Source organism: Myxine glutinosa, chromosome 5 (assembly GCF_964187855.1).
Source record: "Myxine glutinosa chromosome 5, kmMyxGlut1.1, whole genome shotgun sequence".
In the NCBI taxonomy this organism is placed as follows: Eukaryota; Metazoa; Chordata; class Myxini; order Myxiniformes; family Myxinidae; genus Myxine; species Myxine glutinosa.
In genome coordinates this window covers 12,794,980-12,811,663 of record NC_136265.1, presented here as the reverse complement: position 1 = coordinate 12,811,663, position 16,684 = coordinate 12,794,980, and the positions used below count along the sequence as shown (strand labels likewise).

The 16,684-nt window shown below is 44.3% G+C and overlaps 1 protein-coding gene across 2 annotated transcripts in view; it reads right to left on the bottom strand.

Annotated features, from left to right (window-relative positions):
* TBCD (tubulin folding cofactor D) overlaps positions 1-16,684 on the bottom strand; it is a 181,548-nt gene that overhangs the window by 58,117 nt on the left and 106,747 nt on the right. For both annotated transcript variants that reach the window (XM_068117802.2, XM_068117801.2), the window contains 2 exons: positions 16,054-16,210; positions 5,816-5,873 (listed from right to left, as the gene is read on the bottom strand). In XM_068117802.2, the coding sequence (XP_067973903.2) occupies positions 5,816-5,873; positions 16,054-16,210 (215 nt within the window). The remainder of the gene's footprint in view (positions 1-5,815; positions 5,874-16,053; positions 16,211-16,684) is intronic.

Here is a 16,684-nt window from a genome sequence, read left to right as displayed (position 1 = left end):
GACTTGAGTTCCGACATTTTTTCCTCTTGAGCGATTGGATTTCATAGAAGGCGACCACCTCTTGGTGTCGTCTCCTCTTGGCTTTTCTCTCGGTTTCTGGATCTGGAGTTGGACGGTCGCCGATAAGCTTCTTGCGTGGGTACAGTCAGTACGAGCAGTTCTGACATTTGCTCTTCCTCTTCTTCTTCTCTCTGCTCGTCTCTTGGCTGTGGACGTTGACAGCGAACGGTCACGATTGTCAACAGGGGTGTGCCGAGTTCCTGCAGACAGTCGTGCCTCGTGCATTCTTTCTTCTTGGTCCGGGCGTCATCTGGGTGCGCTGAGAAACATGGGTGTTGGTGCAGCGGACGACGAAGACAAGCGCGGCTGAGTGGGCGAGGGGGCGCTGAGGCCTACTTGCCGCCAAGACCTGTGCCATGCCCGGATTGCGCGCTCGGTCCTGGACGATTCCCGATGGAGTTCAAGAGTCGCTCAGAGCTAAGTGCCCACAAAATAACATGTATTTTCCAGTTATTTTTCCCTTTGTGTGTATGCGGGTCTGTATGGGGACGTCCCATTTCAGAATCTTATTATTATCGTGCATGCATTATTTTGTTGCTGGCATTTCTTTAATAAAGCCGGTATTTTTGTACATTCTAAATTCTGTGTCGGCTTGAATTGACAATCATCGCAGGCTCGAAGACGGCCGGTGGACCCGTGCAGTTAAGCTCTCATTCCCGCCCCTCCCCCCGTCCCCGCGTATAAAGAAGGTCTGCCATTGGATTGAACGCCTCGGAATTAAAGCTTGTTTGGTCATCTGTCGCTCTGGGGTAGACACACAACAATATAATCAACCTTCGTTGGAGGAAAAGAGGGATATGTGATAACGTTCCAAAGGGTTAACGCCCAAAACATCAGCTTCTCTCCATTTCCACAGCGGTGAGTATGTTGGAACCCATCTGTGGATCGGTCCCATCGGCCGATGGGTCTGCGCCATCTGCGGATGTGTTGTTCACCTTGAAGGAATGTGTATGCATCAATGGTGGATGAGTATGTTTATTTGAACCTAAAAATATTATCTTATTTTTATCTTATCGACAAACGGTTATCGACAAACCACATGTCACGGACTGCTTTATAAACATTTATGACATCAATTGCTTATTTTTAGGTTCAAATAAACATACTCATCCACCATTGATGCATACACATTCCTTCAAGGTGAACAACACATCCGCAGATGGCGCAGACCCATCGGCCGATGGGACCGATCCACAGATGGGTTCCAACAAGTATACTGTACTTCGATCAACGTTCTGTAGATTCCAACCATAGTTTAGCTGTCTGACAATGCAGAACACCAGCCTTCACGATTACGACTAACTAGCAGAAGCCCGTGGTGAAAATACCACAATATAAAAAAGAAAAAAGGCCTTTTATTCTTGCGCTGGTTGAAATACCTCAAAATGGGAAGTTATATATTTCTTGAAGGGGAACCCAAATGCTCAGACCGCCTCGATGCTAATCGATCCCTTGATACCCTACAAAATAGATATGATGCGTCCTTTTCCCGATTTGCGATTTATAAAGCAGGTAATTTTGCGATTAAAAGTCAAAATCTTCTTCACGCTTAGCCGTGACATAGCACTGTGACGCTGACCGCCACTTCCATATCGTTTACGGGTTACATCAAGGGACGATTGAACTCAAACGGCGAATAATGTCTGAATTTCTACAAATATGCTGGGCCGATGTGTCTTTGGTGGTTGGAGCAAGACAAACCGAGATGGTTTCATGCTACACCAATAGCCGAAAGTTCCGAGGGTTGCCAAAAATTGGAAATTATTTGTCTGAAATACCCAAGTGTGGATCAGGCCTACAAAATGTTCGGTTTTGTTTTCAGAACATTTTACAGAGCACCATTATAAAACAACAGAGATGGCTAGATGTTGTGGTTATCCACAACAACTGAGAGAGAATTCCATCCCCACAATAAGCTGAAGAAAACCAACTGTCGCTCGAAACAATCACCATCCAGCACCACTCCCCCTTAAACCATCACCTCCACAATACCCTCCACCATCCCACACCAACCTCCACCATCCCTCCCACAATCCCCCATCAAACATCAACACAATACCAATCACCATCCAATACCACTCCCCCTCCACAATTCCCCATCAACCATCACCTCCACAATATTGAGCACCACTCCACCCTCCAACATCCCACTCACAAACCCCATCAAGCATCACCCCCACAATACCCATTACCATCCAGCACTATTTCCCCCTCCACAATCCCCCATAAACGGTCTCCCCAGCTAACAATACGCACGACCATCCCCCCCCCACAACCCCCACCCCCCCCCCCCCCCACCACCCCCCCACCCCCACCCCCCTACACCATATCAAGCATCACCACCACAATATCCAGCAACACTCCACCCTCCACCATCCACCATCAACCATCACCCGAGCTAACAATACCCACGACAACCCCACAGCTCCCCAATAGCACAACTCCCCCCTCCACTGGGGCAATACCTCAACATGGCACGGCATGGACACAAATGGCGCCCCAGGAAAGTATGAAACTGGACGATCCTGTAACATACAGGACACCGGGTCACTCGGGTCAGCCTGCGAAGGTGGGACAAAGCATTCTTCGCCCATTTGGTTGGTGGTGTCCGAGTGTACCTGGGCGGTGTAAGTGCTGAGTCCGTTACGTGGCATATTTTTCCTGGGGTAATATAACTGATTTATCAATTAATGCAAAACACCTGATAAACTGTCAATTGAACGTAAAAACAAAACTTACCAATCTGTAGTGAGCATGTACCGGCGTTTTCATCTGCACTATGAACGTAACAAGGCCTATCTTCTTCTTCACTAACACCACATTAGTCTGACTCGCTCGCATACCACAAGGCTCAAAACGATATAGATCCACAATTCCCCTGAAAGCGTTTCCATCACTATTTTTTGTCTCCAATATCTTCCTCAAAATCCCCCTGATCAATTTCAACGCACTGAGAACTTTCAGTTGCAAAGGACGATGTAATCAGTATAGGAATCCAAGCTTGACACACACGGTTCTATATGTAAAAACCGCCATTTGGATCAAGGTGAGTTCATAAGGTGACGTCACGAGCGAAATCAAGACTTCAGGGCTTTTTTCAAGACTGTGATTGGCAAAAAAAAAAAAATGATAAAAACAACCGATAATTACCTATACACCACCCGGGTTCAATTTTTTGTCCGATTGAAAAATAATTATAATTTCCCCAGAGGTTTGGATTAATTAAAAGCAAATTTATTAGAAGCAGACAGCGCTAGCCTCTTAAACATATAGATTTTTCCATTCTGCACCGGTTAAACTGTTATGGTAAAAAAATTTTTTAACATTTATCACCAAGGCATACAGAAAATCAAAAACGTGAAAAAAAGAGGACAGCAGAGACAGGGAGGGAAGGCGGTGGGGCATTACAGGATGAAACGTAACAAAATATGAAACTCCAACATGATAAATGGGCCTTATAGTTTTTGTTTGCCAAAGTATCACCGCTTTGCAAATAACCGGGAGGTGATTTGCCGGCTTAACACTCAACACAAATATTAACTGATCACAATGCACAATGTGTCCTGAGGGTTGCAGCTCAGGTATCCGTACATTTTTACGAATCCCAGCAGTAGCACCATATAACTTATTAACTTACCACAACATCATGGCGTGTGTGACAAGGCACTTAAGGCCCAGTCAAACATAGAATGATGACAATAACGATAACTAAAACAATAAAAGCCGTCGTTCCTTCCAAAGCGTGAATTTGGAGGACGTCACACCAGGATGACAATGATAGTCATTGTTGTTGTCGTCACATTCAGAGCAAAGCTTTCCCTGCTGGAACCAAAATGATCAAGGCTCCTGGCCAATCGTGCGATGTCAGCCTAAGGTGTGTTTTGGCACCAGGATGGAGGAGTAGAAGAAGACGAACCACCTTTAGAGGCCATTTTGGCCTTTTTTGGGCACCGTGGTCCCCTTTTTGAAGCAATGTTTTATGGCCGGATGCCCTTCCTGCCGCCAACCCTGCCAGTCGCCTCTTGCGACACAGTGAGCTGGTACTCAATTTGCCCACCTCGGAAGGATGACAGGCTGAGTCAACCCCCCTGGTGTTAATTCAGCGATCGACCGGGATTCAAACCCAGGATCCTCGGATCCCAAGCCGGCACCCTAACCGCTAAGCCAACACCAGGCTTCAGTGGAAAAGGAAAGCGCAATACAAATGTACAGAGGATGTGTCCACAAGCAAACACGCCATTTAGGCTGGGTAACAAAATTGAAATATTACGAGGAAAAAAAAAACCAAGTCAAAGGAAGGACAGTGGCAGATATCGCGTCTTCACACCACGGCCCATAATTCCTCAGAAGTTGGTTTCAAACCTCTGTCACCTGTCCATATACATTTATGATGATAACCCCAATGAAGTTATTTTTGTGCTGTGCCCTTTCCATGATTTGTCCCTTCCCTCTCCCTATACTCAGGTCTCTTCAGGGTGCATATGGTCCACCATAAACCCCCTTCTGGTGAAACCTCCTGAATACAGGATCACAGCTCACCTCCACTCATCCTTTCCGATGTATTTTTTCCTCTTTGTGTTCGTCTTGGAGATGGACAGTTTGATTACGACCTGGCTGAACCATACCAAAGCCTAAAAACGGTTTGTGGTTCTTCCTTCCTTGATGCTCAGCATGTGGAGGATAGAGCACAGACAAACCCCATTGTTTGGTATTCCATGACTTTGATAACCTTATTTGATCCATGAAAGTGGGGTAGGGGAGGGGGTTTGGGAAGGTTTCTCCTGTGGGCCAATCACTTCAACATCGCAGACAGGTCATCGCAGATGGTCGCTCTGTCTTTTCCCTCCGTCTTGTACAGTCTGCAATTTTGGTGCTTTGCCCCTCACCCCTCCGCTCCCCGCCCCAGGTTTCTGCAGGCATACATAGTCCACCACCAACCCCCTTCTGGTAAGACTACCTAAATCAAGGATCACTGCTCACCTCCACTCGTTTGTTCAAATTCCTTCCTGCCTGCAGAACCAACTTCCACATTCTCTTCAATCTTATTCTTCCCTCCAGGTTTTTAAGACAGCTGTTCACCAACATCTCAGCTCGTCTCAATCTAAAAACATCTTACCTCAAAAAGTAAAAGGCTTCAGTGACAACATGCAAGCCTTGCCAAAATTTCAAGTCAATCAGAAATAGATGACTTTATGCATCCTTGACCTTTGACCTTTGACCTTTTCATGTAAAAAAAAGAAAGATAATAATCAGCTTCTAGCTTTTGCTTGGTGAACCAATTCCATGACCCAATATGGGAATTCTTAAAATTTCAGGTCAATCGGTTGAAAATTAACGATTTTATGTGATGTTGACCTTTGACCTTTTGACCGAATTATTAATTACTTTGTTGACATGCTCAAATGGTAAAAAAAAGTTACGGCCTGGACAGACACAGACACACACATGTGACTGCAAAAACCCTGTCTCCTGCTGCGCGGCGGATGGGCTAGTAATTAATAAAAGATGGCAGCATGACGATAAAAGTTGAAACTGCTGGAGTCAGGCATTGCAAATTAAACACAAATTAACAAAGCACAATTAAAGCACAAGGAGGAAAATCAAGGTAAGCCCAGAAGTGTCACTCATTTAGACATCGTCTTGGTCATCTGGCATGTAAACAGACTGGTTGGAGGAATAAAAGGGAGGTAGGTTGGAGAATTGAGGGTGGGGAGTGAAAAGGGCATTTGTGATGATGACGAGATTCAAGGCTTACCGACGCAGCCCTGCGGCAATTCAGCTGTCGGTCGAACAGGGCAGCAATCACCAGGCCTCTGGTGAGACACAATCACACAGGCCAAGTTCCACAGGACGCACCCTCAGGCCTTGTGTTCTTCAGAGATTCTCATCTTAAAAGTCACCAGTTAACCTTAATCCCCACAAACTTGTATGACTGCCCACTGACGTCCCCCCCCCTCCCCCCTCACCTGACCTCACCTTCACCCCTTCCCCAAACCACTGAAGAGAGGGGCAAACGTTTATCCAAACAACCTGAAAGATCTACACCGTCATGACCAATGAGTGTTCAAGTTTAAACCGCAAAACATTAAAGGCTCCTCACTATTTCTAAACCCCCCCCCCCCCCCCCCCAAAATAAATTTTAAAAATCGGCGGCCTGTTTGAGATTTTAAACAGCAATAAGTCGAAACATTTAGCCACCAAATAATTGTCAGACCATGGTTGTAGAGGGTTTGGCAAAGGAGGTGCCAGCTGAAAAAATAACAATGAGGACTATAGAGAAGACCAATCAGATTGGTGATTAAAATGAACATGGGAATGCTTCTTCCGAGTAACGAAGAGAACGTTGCATACCGAGCCTCCATTACAATTCTTTATTGTGCCAAAAGGTAAGCAAAACAATTTGACATATAGCCAATAAAAACACCGATATTGGATCGGTAGAAGCCAAGGATCGACGCTCTCCGACGATGAAAAACCGAGCTAAGTCCAAGAAAGATGGCGCGGATAAGGTCGCGCGTGTCCCGGATAGTCGTCGCACCGGGCCCGGCGTGGCTCGGAGCCCTCAAAACCATTCCTGCAATTTGCCAACTAATACCCTTTAAGTGCACGCCGTTACAGGTGTGTCGCTCAAAGACTCGACGGACGAACAACCTACATTTATGCATAATGCTGGGCGTGAGAGTGCTCGTTTCGACGCTGGATGACCGTCTGCATGGAGAAAATTACTTTGGGAAAGTAGGAAAGTGGACCTTTTAATTGGAGCCAACAGCTTAAAAAGGTGAGGCCGAGGTGAGAAGGAAAACATACTTGTTTGTAAAATACGCCTCACCAGGTACACATACATCAAAGCACTTAATGAAGGTTAACATCTCATTCGCAAAGTCTATTCCCAAAGCAATGGGAAAAAATTATTAAAGTCATTTTTTTAAAGGACACGGTCATAAATGATCAACATCGATTTGCCGAGATGTTCGTCGACAGGTTACATGATGAGTACCTCAGAGACTGGCTGAAAGGGATAAACTCAACCACCTGTAAATAAGCAACCCCTTCCCGTCCCCCGTGCCCTTCCCATCCCCCCCCTTCCCATCCCCCCCCTTCCCATTCCCCCCCTCCCCGTGCCTCCTCCCCCCAAACCCTCTCCCTCCCACAGATCTCCCGACGTCCCTGCTCTCAAATGTTGTACTTGGGTGCTTCCCCCTCTCTCCCCATCTAGTCTCCCACTCCCTTTGTCTTATGTTTTATGTGTCAGCTTGTCTTTTTATGATTAATGTTAGCTCTTACATGAGCCTCGATCTTGTATACAGAACCCCCCCCCCCCCCCCCCCCAAAAAAAAGCAACGACACAAAAGATCGAGTTCGTGTGACATAATCCATGGCCATCACCGACGATCGGCAAGCTGGTATGACCATGTTGCCTCGAACGTTGAAAAACACTCGCACAACAAAGTTAAATATCCGACAAGTTTTCAGGCAAAGACACGGTCTAGTTTCGTCCCCGTGGACAACAGAAACACCGGTAACGTGATGCGGGTTACAAACGGTACAACGGTTATTTACATCATGCGAGGGGTCCAATTCCTATTTAAAATGCGAAATCCGTTTAAAACGGTGGAACGTCGATGGAACGTCTTGTGGAAAGGAAAGGCATTCAGGATTTGTCTGGTTATTACAGACAAGGCCAACATTATTATTATTATTGCATCCTCTGCAGCCCGTCTAGCCAGACAGCACCCGCTGTCTACGTGGATGCAGACGGCATAAAGACGAGTGTTATTATCTCGATAATCACTCAAAATATGGCACAGACTGGCGGGCAAACAATTCTCATTTCACCAGAAAGTCAGTAACACCAAGTGTGTCACTTTAGGGTGTGTTTAGACAACGCTCTACCACGTCACAGTCATAGACTCGAGCAAAAACAATTAAAAGAAAAGGAGAAATGCGGTTGGTTTGGTCACCGATGCGTGTTGCGGTGGATCAAATTCTGGGCTTTGCCTGTAGTTTATAAAATGGTTTTGTTAAAACGTCGACGCCTGCAATTCGACTGAAAAACAATCCTGAGTTTTGATTAACCCGAAATAATGCATGACGAACAAGCTTGGCATTTAACATCAATCCTGGTCGTCAAAACAATTTCAGATTTCTCAGGTCATGCTTCACGAACAAACACAACCAATAAATGTCATAAGGAGGGGTCTCCATCAAGAGCTGCCAGGGTAGCCTCGATTCGAGACTAAAGTCCCTATACTACTGTGTTCAAAAAGTATCCGACCTTTATTTTTCGTGCGTAAAAAAAAAAGAAGCTAGGGAGGCGTTGATTGGTGCACGTATGTAGGCGATCCTAATGCGCACGCGTGAATTTTTTCCCACCTGCAGAAGCTGTCATTCGACGGCAGACCGCCGATGAGTGAGGACATGTAAGTGAGCGCCGTCGGATTTTCGTTTTTGACAAAATGACGGAAAAACTTGAACAACGCTACTGCATCAAATTTTGTGTAAAGCTTGGCGATTCCCAAGTGGAAACGATCCGCAAGATTCAACACCGTTCATTCCATTATGAAGGAGGATTTGGGCTTCAGGAGAATCTCAGCGAAGTTCGTACCAAAGCTGCTAACGATTGAGCAGAAGCAACTCCGTTTGGAGATCGCACAGGACGTGCTGGAGACTGTGAACAGCGATCCCAGCTTCCTCAACACAGTGATCACTGGCGATGAGTCCTGGGTTTATGGGTACGACCCAGAAACCAAGTTGCAGTCATCACAATGGAAGCATCCAACATCCCCGAGGCCAAAAAAAGCAAGGCAGGTCCGCAGCAATGTCAAAGTCATGCTGACCGTCTTCTTCGACTCCAGAGAAGACATCATGCGGAATGCGATGGACCAGCTGCGCACCATCCCAAAAGAGGCGTTCCAGCGCTGCTTCCGACAGTGGCAGAACCGTTGGGAGAAGTGTGTGGCAGCCCAAGGGGACTACTTTGAACGAGATTATTATTTAAAAAAAATTATCTGGATGCGAGTATCTTTTATGAACAAAGGTCAGATACTTTTTGAACACACTACGTATACAAGCAGTAGCCACATGGTATCTTGGAAATTTTGGTCACATGGGTCATTGGTGCCATTTTATGTCCATCGACAGCTCATTGAATGATCACACGATGGTCGATCAGAGAAGGGTTTCAAAATGTAGAGATTCCCTGCAGACGGAAGGGAAAACATTTGGGGAAATAAAGTTCGTCGTCTGAGAATAAAACGGACTTTGCGGTTGTCGTTTCTGTGCCAGTGTGTGTACATGTACATGCACATGTGGTGCTGCAATCATATTGTAGTTGATAGTTGGGTATAACTCATGAACAGATATAAATCATCAGAAAAACATGTAGAGTTCATTTACAACATATCAAGAACATCCTGGGGAAATTGCTTTTCAATTTGATTCAAAGAAACATTTATTTCCATAGTTGCCAAAGTACGGTCAAACAAAAATATACGAAAGTAATACTCACGGAACTTGATGAACTCAGGATACAATCAACATAATATATGGAGAAGCAAATATGGAGGCATGTTCAGAGGCGGAGACTGATATGCCCTTGGACTAACAATATAAATGCCAAACAATAAATTGAATTCAAACTACCGAATGGTTAAAAAAAAAATTAAGCAAAATAGTCACGAATACTGAACAGCAACAACCTGAATAAACAGATAAAGAATGAACTAACAATACTGCACAGACTTGCAAGAATGACACATCAACGTGAAGAAAGGAAAATTTCAATAATACGAGATCAAATTTTGTTTATAGGCTTTCAGATCAAATTATGCTTACAAGTAAACACGTCATGTGTGTGTCTGTAATGTAATTTTATTTATTTATTTACTTATTCAAACTAGTCCAAGTGTTGCAGGTAATATGGGTTAACAACATGTAATGCTCCATGAAATGGTTAATAAGAGATTTAATGTGACTGTAAAAGAATGAATGATTACATGCACATGCAGGTTTTCAGCACATGTGAAGGAGTACATACACATGCATGTTTTCAGTAAACATGAAGAATTACATACACATGCAAATTTCAGTAAACATGAAGCATGACATGCACATGCATGTTTTCAGTAAATATGAAGCACTACATGCACATGCATGTTTTCAGTATACATAAAGGACTACATACACATGCATATTTTCAGTAAACATGAAGAATTACATACACGTGCATGTTTTCAGTAAACATGAAGCACTACATGCACATGCATGTTTTCAGTAAACATGAAGGACTACATACACATGCATGTTTTCAGCAAACATAAAGGACTACATGCACATGCATGTTTTCAGTAAACATGAAGGACTACATACACATGCATGTTTTCAGTAAACATAAAGGACCGCATACACATGCATGTTTTCAGTAAACATAAACGACCACATACACATGCATGTTTTCAGTAAACATAAAGGACTACATACACATGCATGTTTTCAGTAAACAAAGGACTACAAACACATGCATGTTTTCAGTAAACATAAAGGACCACATACACATGCATATTTTCAGTAAACATGAAGCACTACATACACATGCATGTTTTCAGTACACATAAAGGACTACATACACATGCATGTTTTCAGTAAACATAAAGGACCACATACACATGCATGTTTTCAGTAAACATAAAGGACTACATACACATGCATGTTTTCAGTAAACATGAAGCACTACATACACATGCATGTTTTCAGTACACATAAAGGACCACATACACATGCATGTTTTCAGTAAACATAAAGGACTACATACACATGCATGTTTTCAGTAAACATAAAGGACTACATACACATGCATGTTTTCAGTACACATAAAGGACTACAAACACATGCATGTTTTCAGTAAACATAAAGGACCACATACACATGCATGTTTTCAGTAAACATAAAGGACTACATACACATGCATGTTTTCAGTACACATAAAGGACTACATACACATGCATGTTTTCAGTAAACATAAAGGACAACATACACGTGGGTTCCGCTTCCGGTCCCTCGAGCGACGGGGCTTGCTTTGATCTCTCCACGGCATCAAAGTTTGAGTGTTTTCCCGTTCGTTTCTTTGTCAAATTTCCGCTGCGTATTTTGTTGTGTATGTGTTATTGTGTGTTTCTATTTGGTTTTGGTTTTGTAGTTATTGCAAATTTGTGTGTAATTAGTCGTTTCTTTGTCCGCGCCTCGTGCGGCCTGGTGTCTCGTGCGGCCTCCTCGTCTCGACTTGTGCCCCGCCCCCTATATTCTCGTTTGTTCTTTCACCTCTGCTCCTGCTTTCTCAAATCCACGTTCTCACTTAGAGACTTTTCCCAGATTGTTTTCATGGTTTTGCTTAAATATTTATTTAAATATGTTTAAACCGCAGCGGTGATCCCCCCCCCCCCCCCCCCCCCAGGATTTCCATGTTTTAAACGTTTCCCAGTGTGTACCCTGGATAAGAATAGGTACGCCGTATCCCTGCGTGTCGTAGGAGGCGACTAAGAGGGTTGGCGTCAGGAAGGGCATCCGGCCATAAAAAAAAAAACATTGCCTCAAAAAGAGAACCATGACAATTACAACGACATGTGGGCAGGGTACAGCCCGAAGTGGAGATCGGTTTCTGAGGTTTGGGACATGGAATGTAGGGACAATGACAGGGAGATCAGGAGAAGTGGTGGAAGTATTGGTCAGAAGAAGAGTGGACATATGTTGTGTGCAAGAGACGAGATGGAAGGGAAGTGGTGTGAGAATGGTGAAGGGTAGGCAGGGACAGAAATACAAGTTTGTGTGGCAAGGGTGCCTGGAGGGCGTGAATGGTGTTGGTGTCCTGCTTTCTGAGGAGTTTGTAGACAGTGTGGTGAGTGTGACTAGAGTGAGAGATAGGTTGATGGTGAAAATGAACGTCTTGAACGTGAACGTCTTGAATGTCTTGGTGAACGTCATCTCGGGATATGCTCCGCAGGTTGGTCGGAGCGATGAAGAGAAGGACAAGTTCTGGTGTGCGATAGAGAAGCTGATGGAAAACGTGAAAGATGAGGAAGTTGTTGTGGTAGGAGGAGACCTAAATGGACATGTGGGAAGGAGTATGGATGGTTTTGACGGAGTTCATGGGGGTTACGGATATGGAGTGAGAAATGGAGAAGGTGAAAGGATTTTGGAGTTTGCTGATGGAGCTGATTTGTTGATTTGTAATACTCAGTTCCAGAAAGAGGATAATAAGCTTATTACATACACGTCAGGTGGGTCGACGACAACCGTTGACTACCTGATGGTGCGTAGGCGAGATAGGGGGCACCTCCGAGACACAAAGGTGATCCCGGGGGAGGAGGCTGTTTCACAGCACCACTTGGTTGTCTGCGACGTAAGGGTGAAAGGTGCGAGGAGAGCTCGGCGGGTGAAGTACCAACCGAGAATGAAGGTGTGGAGGTTGAAAGAGGTGACAGTAAGGGAGGCATTAAAAGAGAGGCTGAGTAGGGTCGAGGATGATGTGGTTGAGCTTGAAAGTGGTTGGATGTCAATGAAAGCTAGTCTGTTGGGAGCCGTTGGTGAGGTATGTGGATGGACAAAAGGACCACCGAGGCACTCGGAAACATGGTGGTGGGATGATGAAGTTGGAAAGAGGATTGACGAGAAGAGGAAGAAGTTTAAGGAGTGGCAGAAGGCGAAGGGTACGGGAACAGAAACAGCAGAGCATGAAAGTTATAAGGCAGCCAGGAAGGCTGCAAAGAAAGAGGTAGCAAAGGCGCAGGAGGCATGTAGGAAAATGTTCGGAGAACGCTTGGATTCGGAAGAGGGTCAGAGAGCGGTATTCAGGATTGCAAAGCAGATAGCGAAAGAGAGGTGTGATGTGATGGGGTGAGCTGCTTGAAGGATGAAGTGGGACAAATCGTTGTCGACCCAGATGGAATTAAAGGAAGATGGAAAAGATATATGGAAATGCTGTTGAATACAGAGAATGAATGGGATGGCAACATAGAGAGTAACCCAGTTTTAGGACCGGCAGAGAAGATAACTGAGAAGGAAGTTGAGGAAGCGATAAAAGCAATGAAGGGTAGAAAAGCGGGAGGGCCGACGGGAGTTGTGGGAGATATGTTGAAGGCAGCAGGAAGTTGGGGTGTGAAGACAATGACAGAGATCTGTAATCTGGTGGTGAAAGAAGGCCGCATTCCAGTGGATTGGGAACTGAGTACCCTCGTCCCTCTATACAAGGGGAAAGGTGACCCTCTGGAGTGTGGCTCGTACCGAGCGATAAAGTTATTGGAGCATGGAATTAAGGTATTGGAAAGGGTGTTGGAGAGGAGGATAAGGAAGAAAGTGAAGATCGACGAAATGCAGTTTGGATTTATGCCAGGAAGAGGAACGACAGACGTGCTTTTCATTGTGAGGCAGTTGCAGGAGAAGTACATGGAGAAGAGGAAGAAGTTGTTTCTTGGGTTTGTTGATCTGGAGAAAGCATTCGATCGGGTTCCACGCAAAGTATTGACATGGGCATTGAGGAAGTTAGGAGTGGAGGAATGGTTGATCAGAGTAGTGATGGCAATGTACAAAAGAGCGCGCACAGCTGTAAGGACGAAGGACGGGAACAGTGGTGAGTTTGAGGTGAAGGTGGGAGTGCATCAGGGGTCGGTACTAAGTCCACTACTATTTGTAGCTGTGATGGAGGTGCTGGCTCAGAACGTAAAGGAGGGTTTACCGTGGGAGTTGTTGTATGCAGATGATCTGGTGTTGATTGCGGAAAGTATGGATGGACTGAAGGAAAAGATGAACACGTGGAATGAATGTATGGAGACAAAAGGTCTGAAGGTGAATATCGGAAAGACGAAGGTGATGGCAAGTGGTAAAGCATGTGGTGAGGTGGAAAGAACTGGGAAGTGGCCCTGTGCTGTGTGTAGGAAGGGTGTCGGAGTGAACTCCATTCAGTGTACAATGTGCGCTGAGTGGGTTCATCAAAAATGTAGTGGTCTGAGAGGGTCATTAACCAGTGTGGCAGCTACATTCAAATGTAAGGTGTGCACAGAGGGAGCTGCAGATGGAGGAAATGTTGAGTTGGATCTTGGAGACGGTGTGAAGCTGGAAGGTGTGAAAACATTTTGCTACCTCGGAGACATGCTGAATGGAGAAGGTGGATCAGACTCGGCAACGGTTGCTCGAGTGAGTTGTGCATGGAAGAAGTTTCGGGAATTGAGTGGCGTGCTGATGATGAGGGGAGTGTCGTTGAAGCTGAAGGGAAAGGTGTATGCTGCATGTGTGAGAAGTGTTATGATTTATGGGAGTGAGACATGGGTAATGAACGTAGAGCAGCAACGAAGGTTGGAAAAGGTGGAAATGCGAATGGTTCGACGGATGTGCGGAGTATCGTTGAGAGAGAGGAAGACAAATGATGAATTGCGAAAGATGATGGGAATAGAGCCTGTGATTGATGCTGTGAAGAGGAACAGGTTGAGATGGTTTGGTCATGTGTTGAGGAAGGATGAAAGTGACTGGTTGAGAAGAGTGATGGAAATGAATGTAGAAGGAAGTAGAAGACGGGGAAGACCGAGAAAGACTTGGCTAAAGATGGTGGAAGAAGAAATGCGGGCAAGGGGGTTAACAAGGAGAGATGCAGAAAATAGGGCAAAATGGAGAAGATTGTCATGGGGACCGCAAGGCTAACCCCCGCTCTAGCAGGGAAAATGGCCTTTTAAAATGCATGTTGTTGTTGTGTTGTATACACGTGCATGTTTTCAGTAAACATAAAGGACTACAAACACATGCATGTTTTCAGTAAACATAAAGGACCACATGCACATGCATATTTTCAGTAAACATAAAGGACTACATACACATGCATATTTTCAGTAAACATGAAGGACTACATGCACATGCATGTTTTCAGTAAACATGAAGGACTACATATACATGATTAAGGTCACTGATGACAGACTATACAAGGCCAACCAAGGATCAGCTGCAATTCTAATACTCCTGGACCTATTGGATGATTTGGACACCAACAATCCCAATACATCAATTGATCTTCAATCCTGTTTCCGTAAATATGGATCTGCTCTGTAATGGTTCAAATAATGTTTTGCAGAAAGAACGCACATTCGCAGTAATCGTCGATTGTTACTAATCGGTCCACAGTTGTCGTCTTCTTCTCCTTGCTTACATCCACTCGGTACAAGCTTAAGCAATTTTTATATCAGTTTTGATTGCCAAGCTGATGATACCCACATCCATCTGTCTCTGGAACCTGGGTTTGCTCTTACATCATTCTGACTTTGTGCTTCCATGAACTTCAAGCATGGATGTTCAGAAAGTCTCAAACTTAATGCTGTTAAAACTGATATGCTGATCATTCGCTCCTTATCTGTTCTCAAAAAGGTGAGCCTTAGCAATGCCCCACCTGATCTTTTTGTCTGTAGTTCTTAATCTTGGTGTCACCATTACCTCCGGCATTTCCTTATAACCCCACGTATTGCAAAAACCTAAATATACTTCCGTTAATCTTTATAATGTTGTTCGAATCCGCTCATGTTTAAATTGAAGAACAACCGAACTCCCGAATTGTGCTCATGTCCCACAACTCGCTATGGGCAGGTTTGCATGCCTCGTCTCAATCTCCTACAACTTTTACTCAAACCTTAATTACCGGCAGGTAAACACTGGTGGATTAAAAGTTAAAAACCACAAAAGATGAGTAAGTTTTTGACCAACTCGAAAAACCATTCGTTTATGAAAGAAAGAAATAAATATATAAATATATAGATAAATAAGTATATAAATATATAAATAAATATATAAATAAATATATAAATAAATAAATAAATAAATAAATATATAAATATATAAATAAATAAATAAATAAACAAACAAACAAAAAAATTGAAAAAAAAACTTGTGTATGGATTGAGCAGGAGCTTTTGATAGATTACCTTACGTAGTGATTTATTCAGAGTACAACTACCGGGTAATTACCTGGCAATTTCGTTCACAAAAGGTTGGAGGTCCTTGGGGTCATAAGCACGGGCGAAGGCCCAGCAAACGTAGCAGGTGGCGTCCCGCACCTGAATGCTGATGCGGCTCATACATAACTGGTCCTCGTAGAGCAAGGCTTTGCAGAGGTAAGGCACCACTGTGGGGAAAAGCGGCAGGAGAAAGTGGGAAATCAGTTCAGTTTGGTGAAGGCAAATTTAATGCGATACAAGTGAATCGACTACCCAAAGGGATAACGCTGCTTTGTGCCACAAAAACAAAACTAGAGAGAAGTCGATCACACGCCATCAAAAAATCCCCATGGTGCCCACCGAAAGCAAAAATTAAAGATGGCATTAAGTTACGCACGCCAGAATTGAACCAATAAAGGTTTGAGTTAATAATTTTCCCCCATTTTGACCCCTAAGTCCCCACCCTCTTGGGCATGAACCGGGTTTCAAATCCAAAAAGATGTTACATATTTCATGCGTCCCCCAAGGTTGATAACACACAGTTTCATGAAAAAAATTATTTTATGTGCTTGGAATTGCATTTTTTGGGGAATTTGACCTTTTGACCGCACCCCAAGGCATTTTTTTGACCCCACCCCAAGGCAAGGCAAGGCATTTTGACA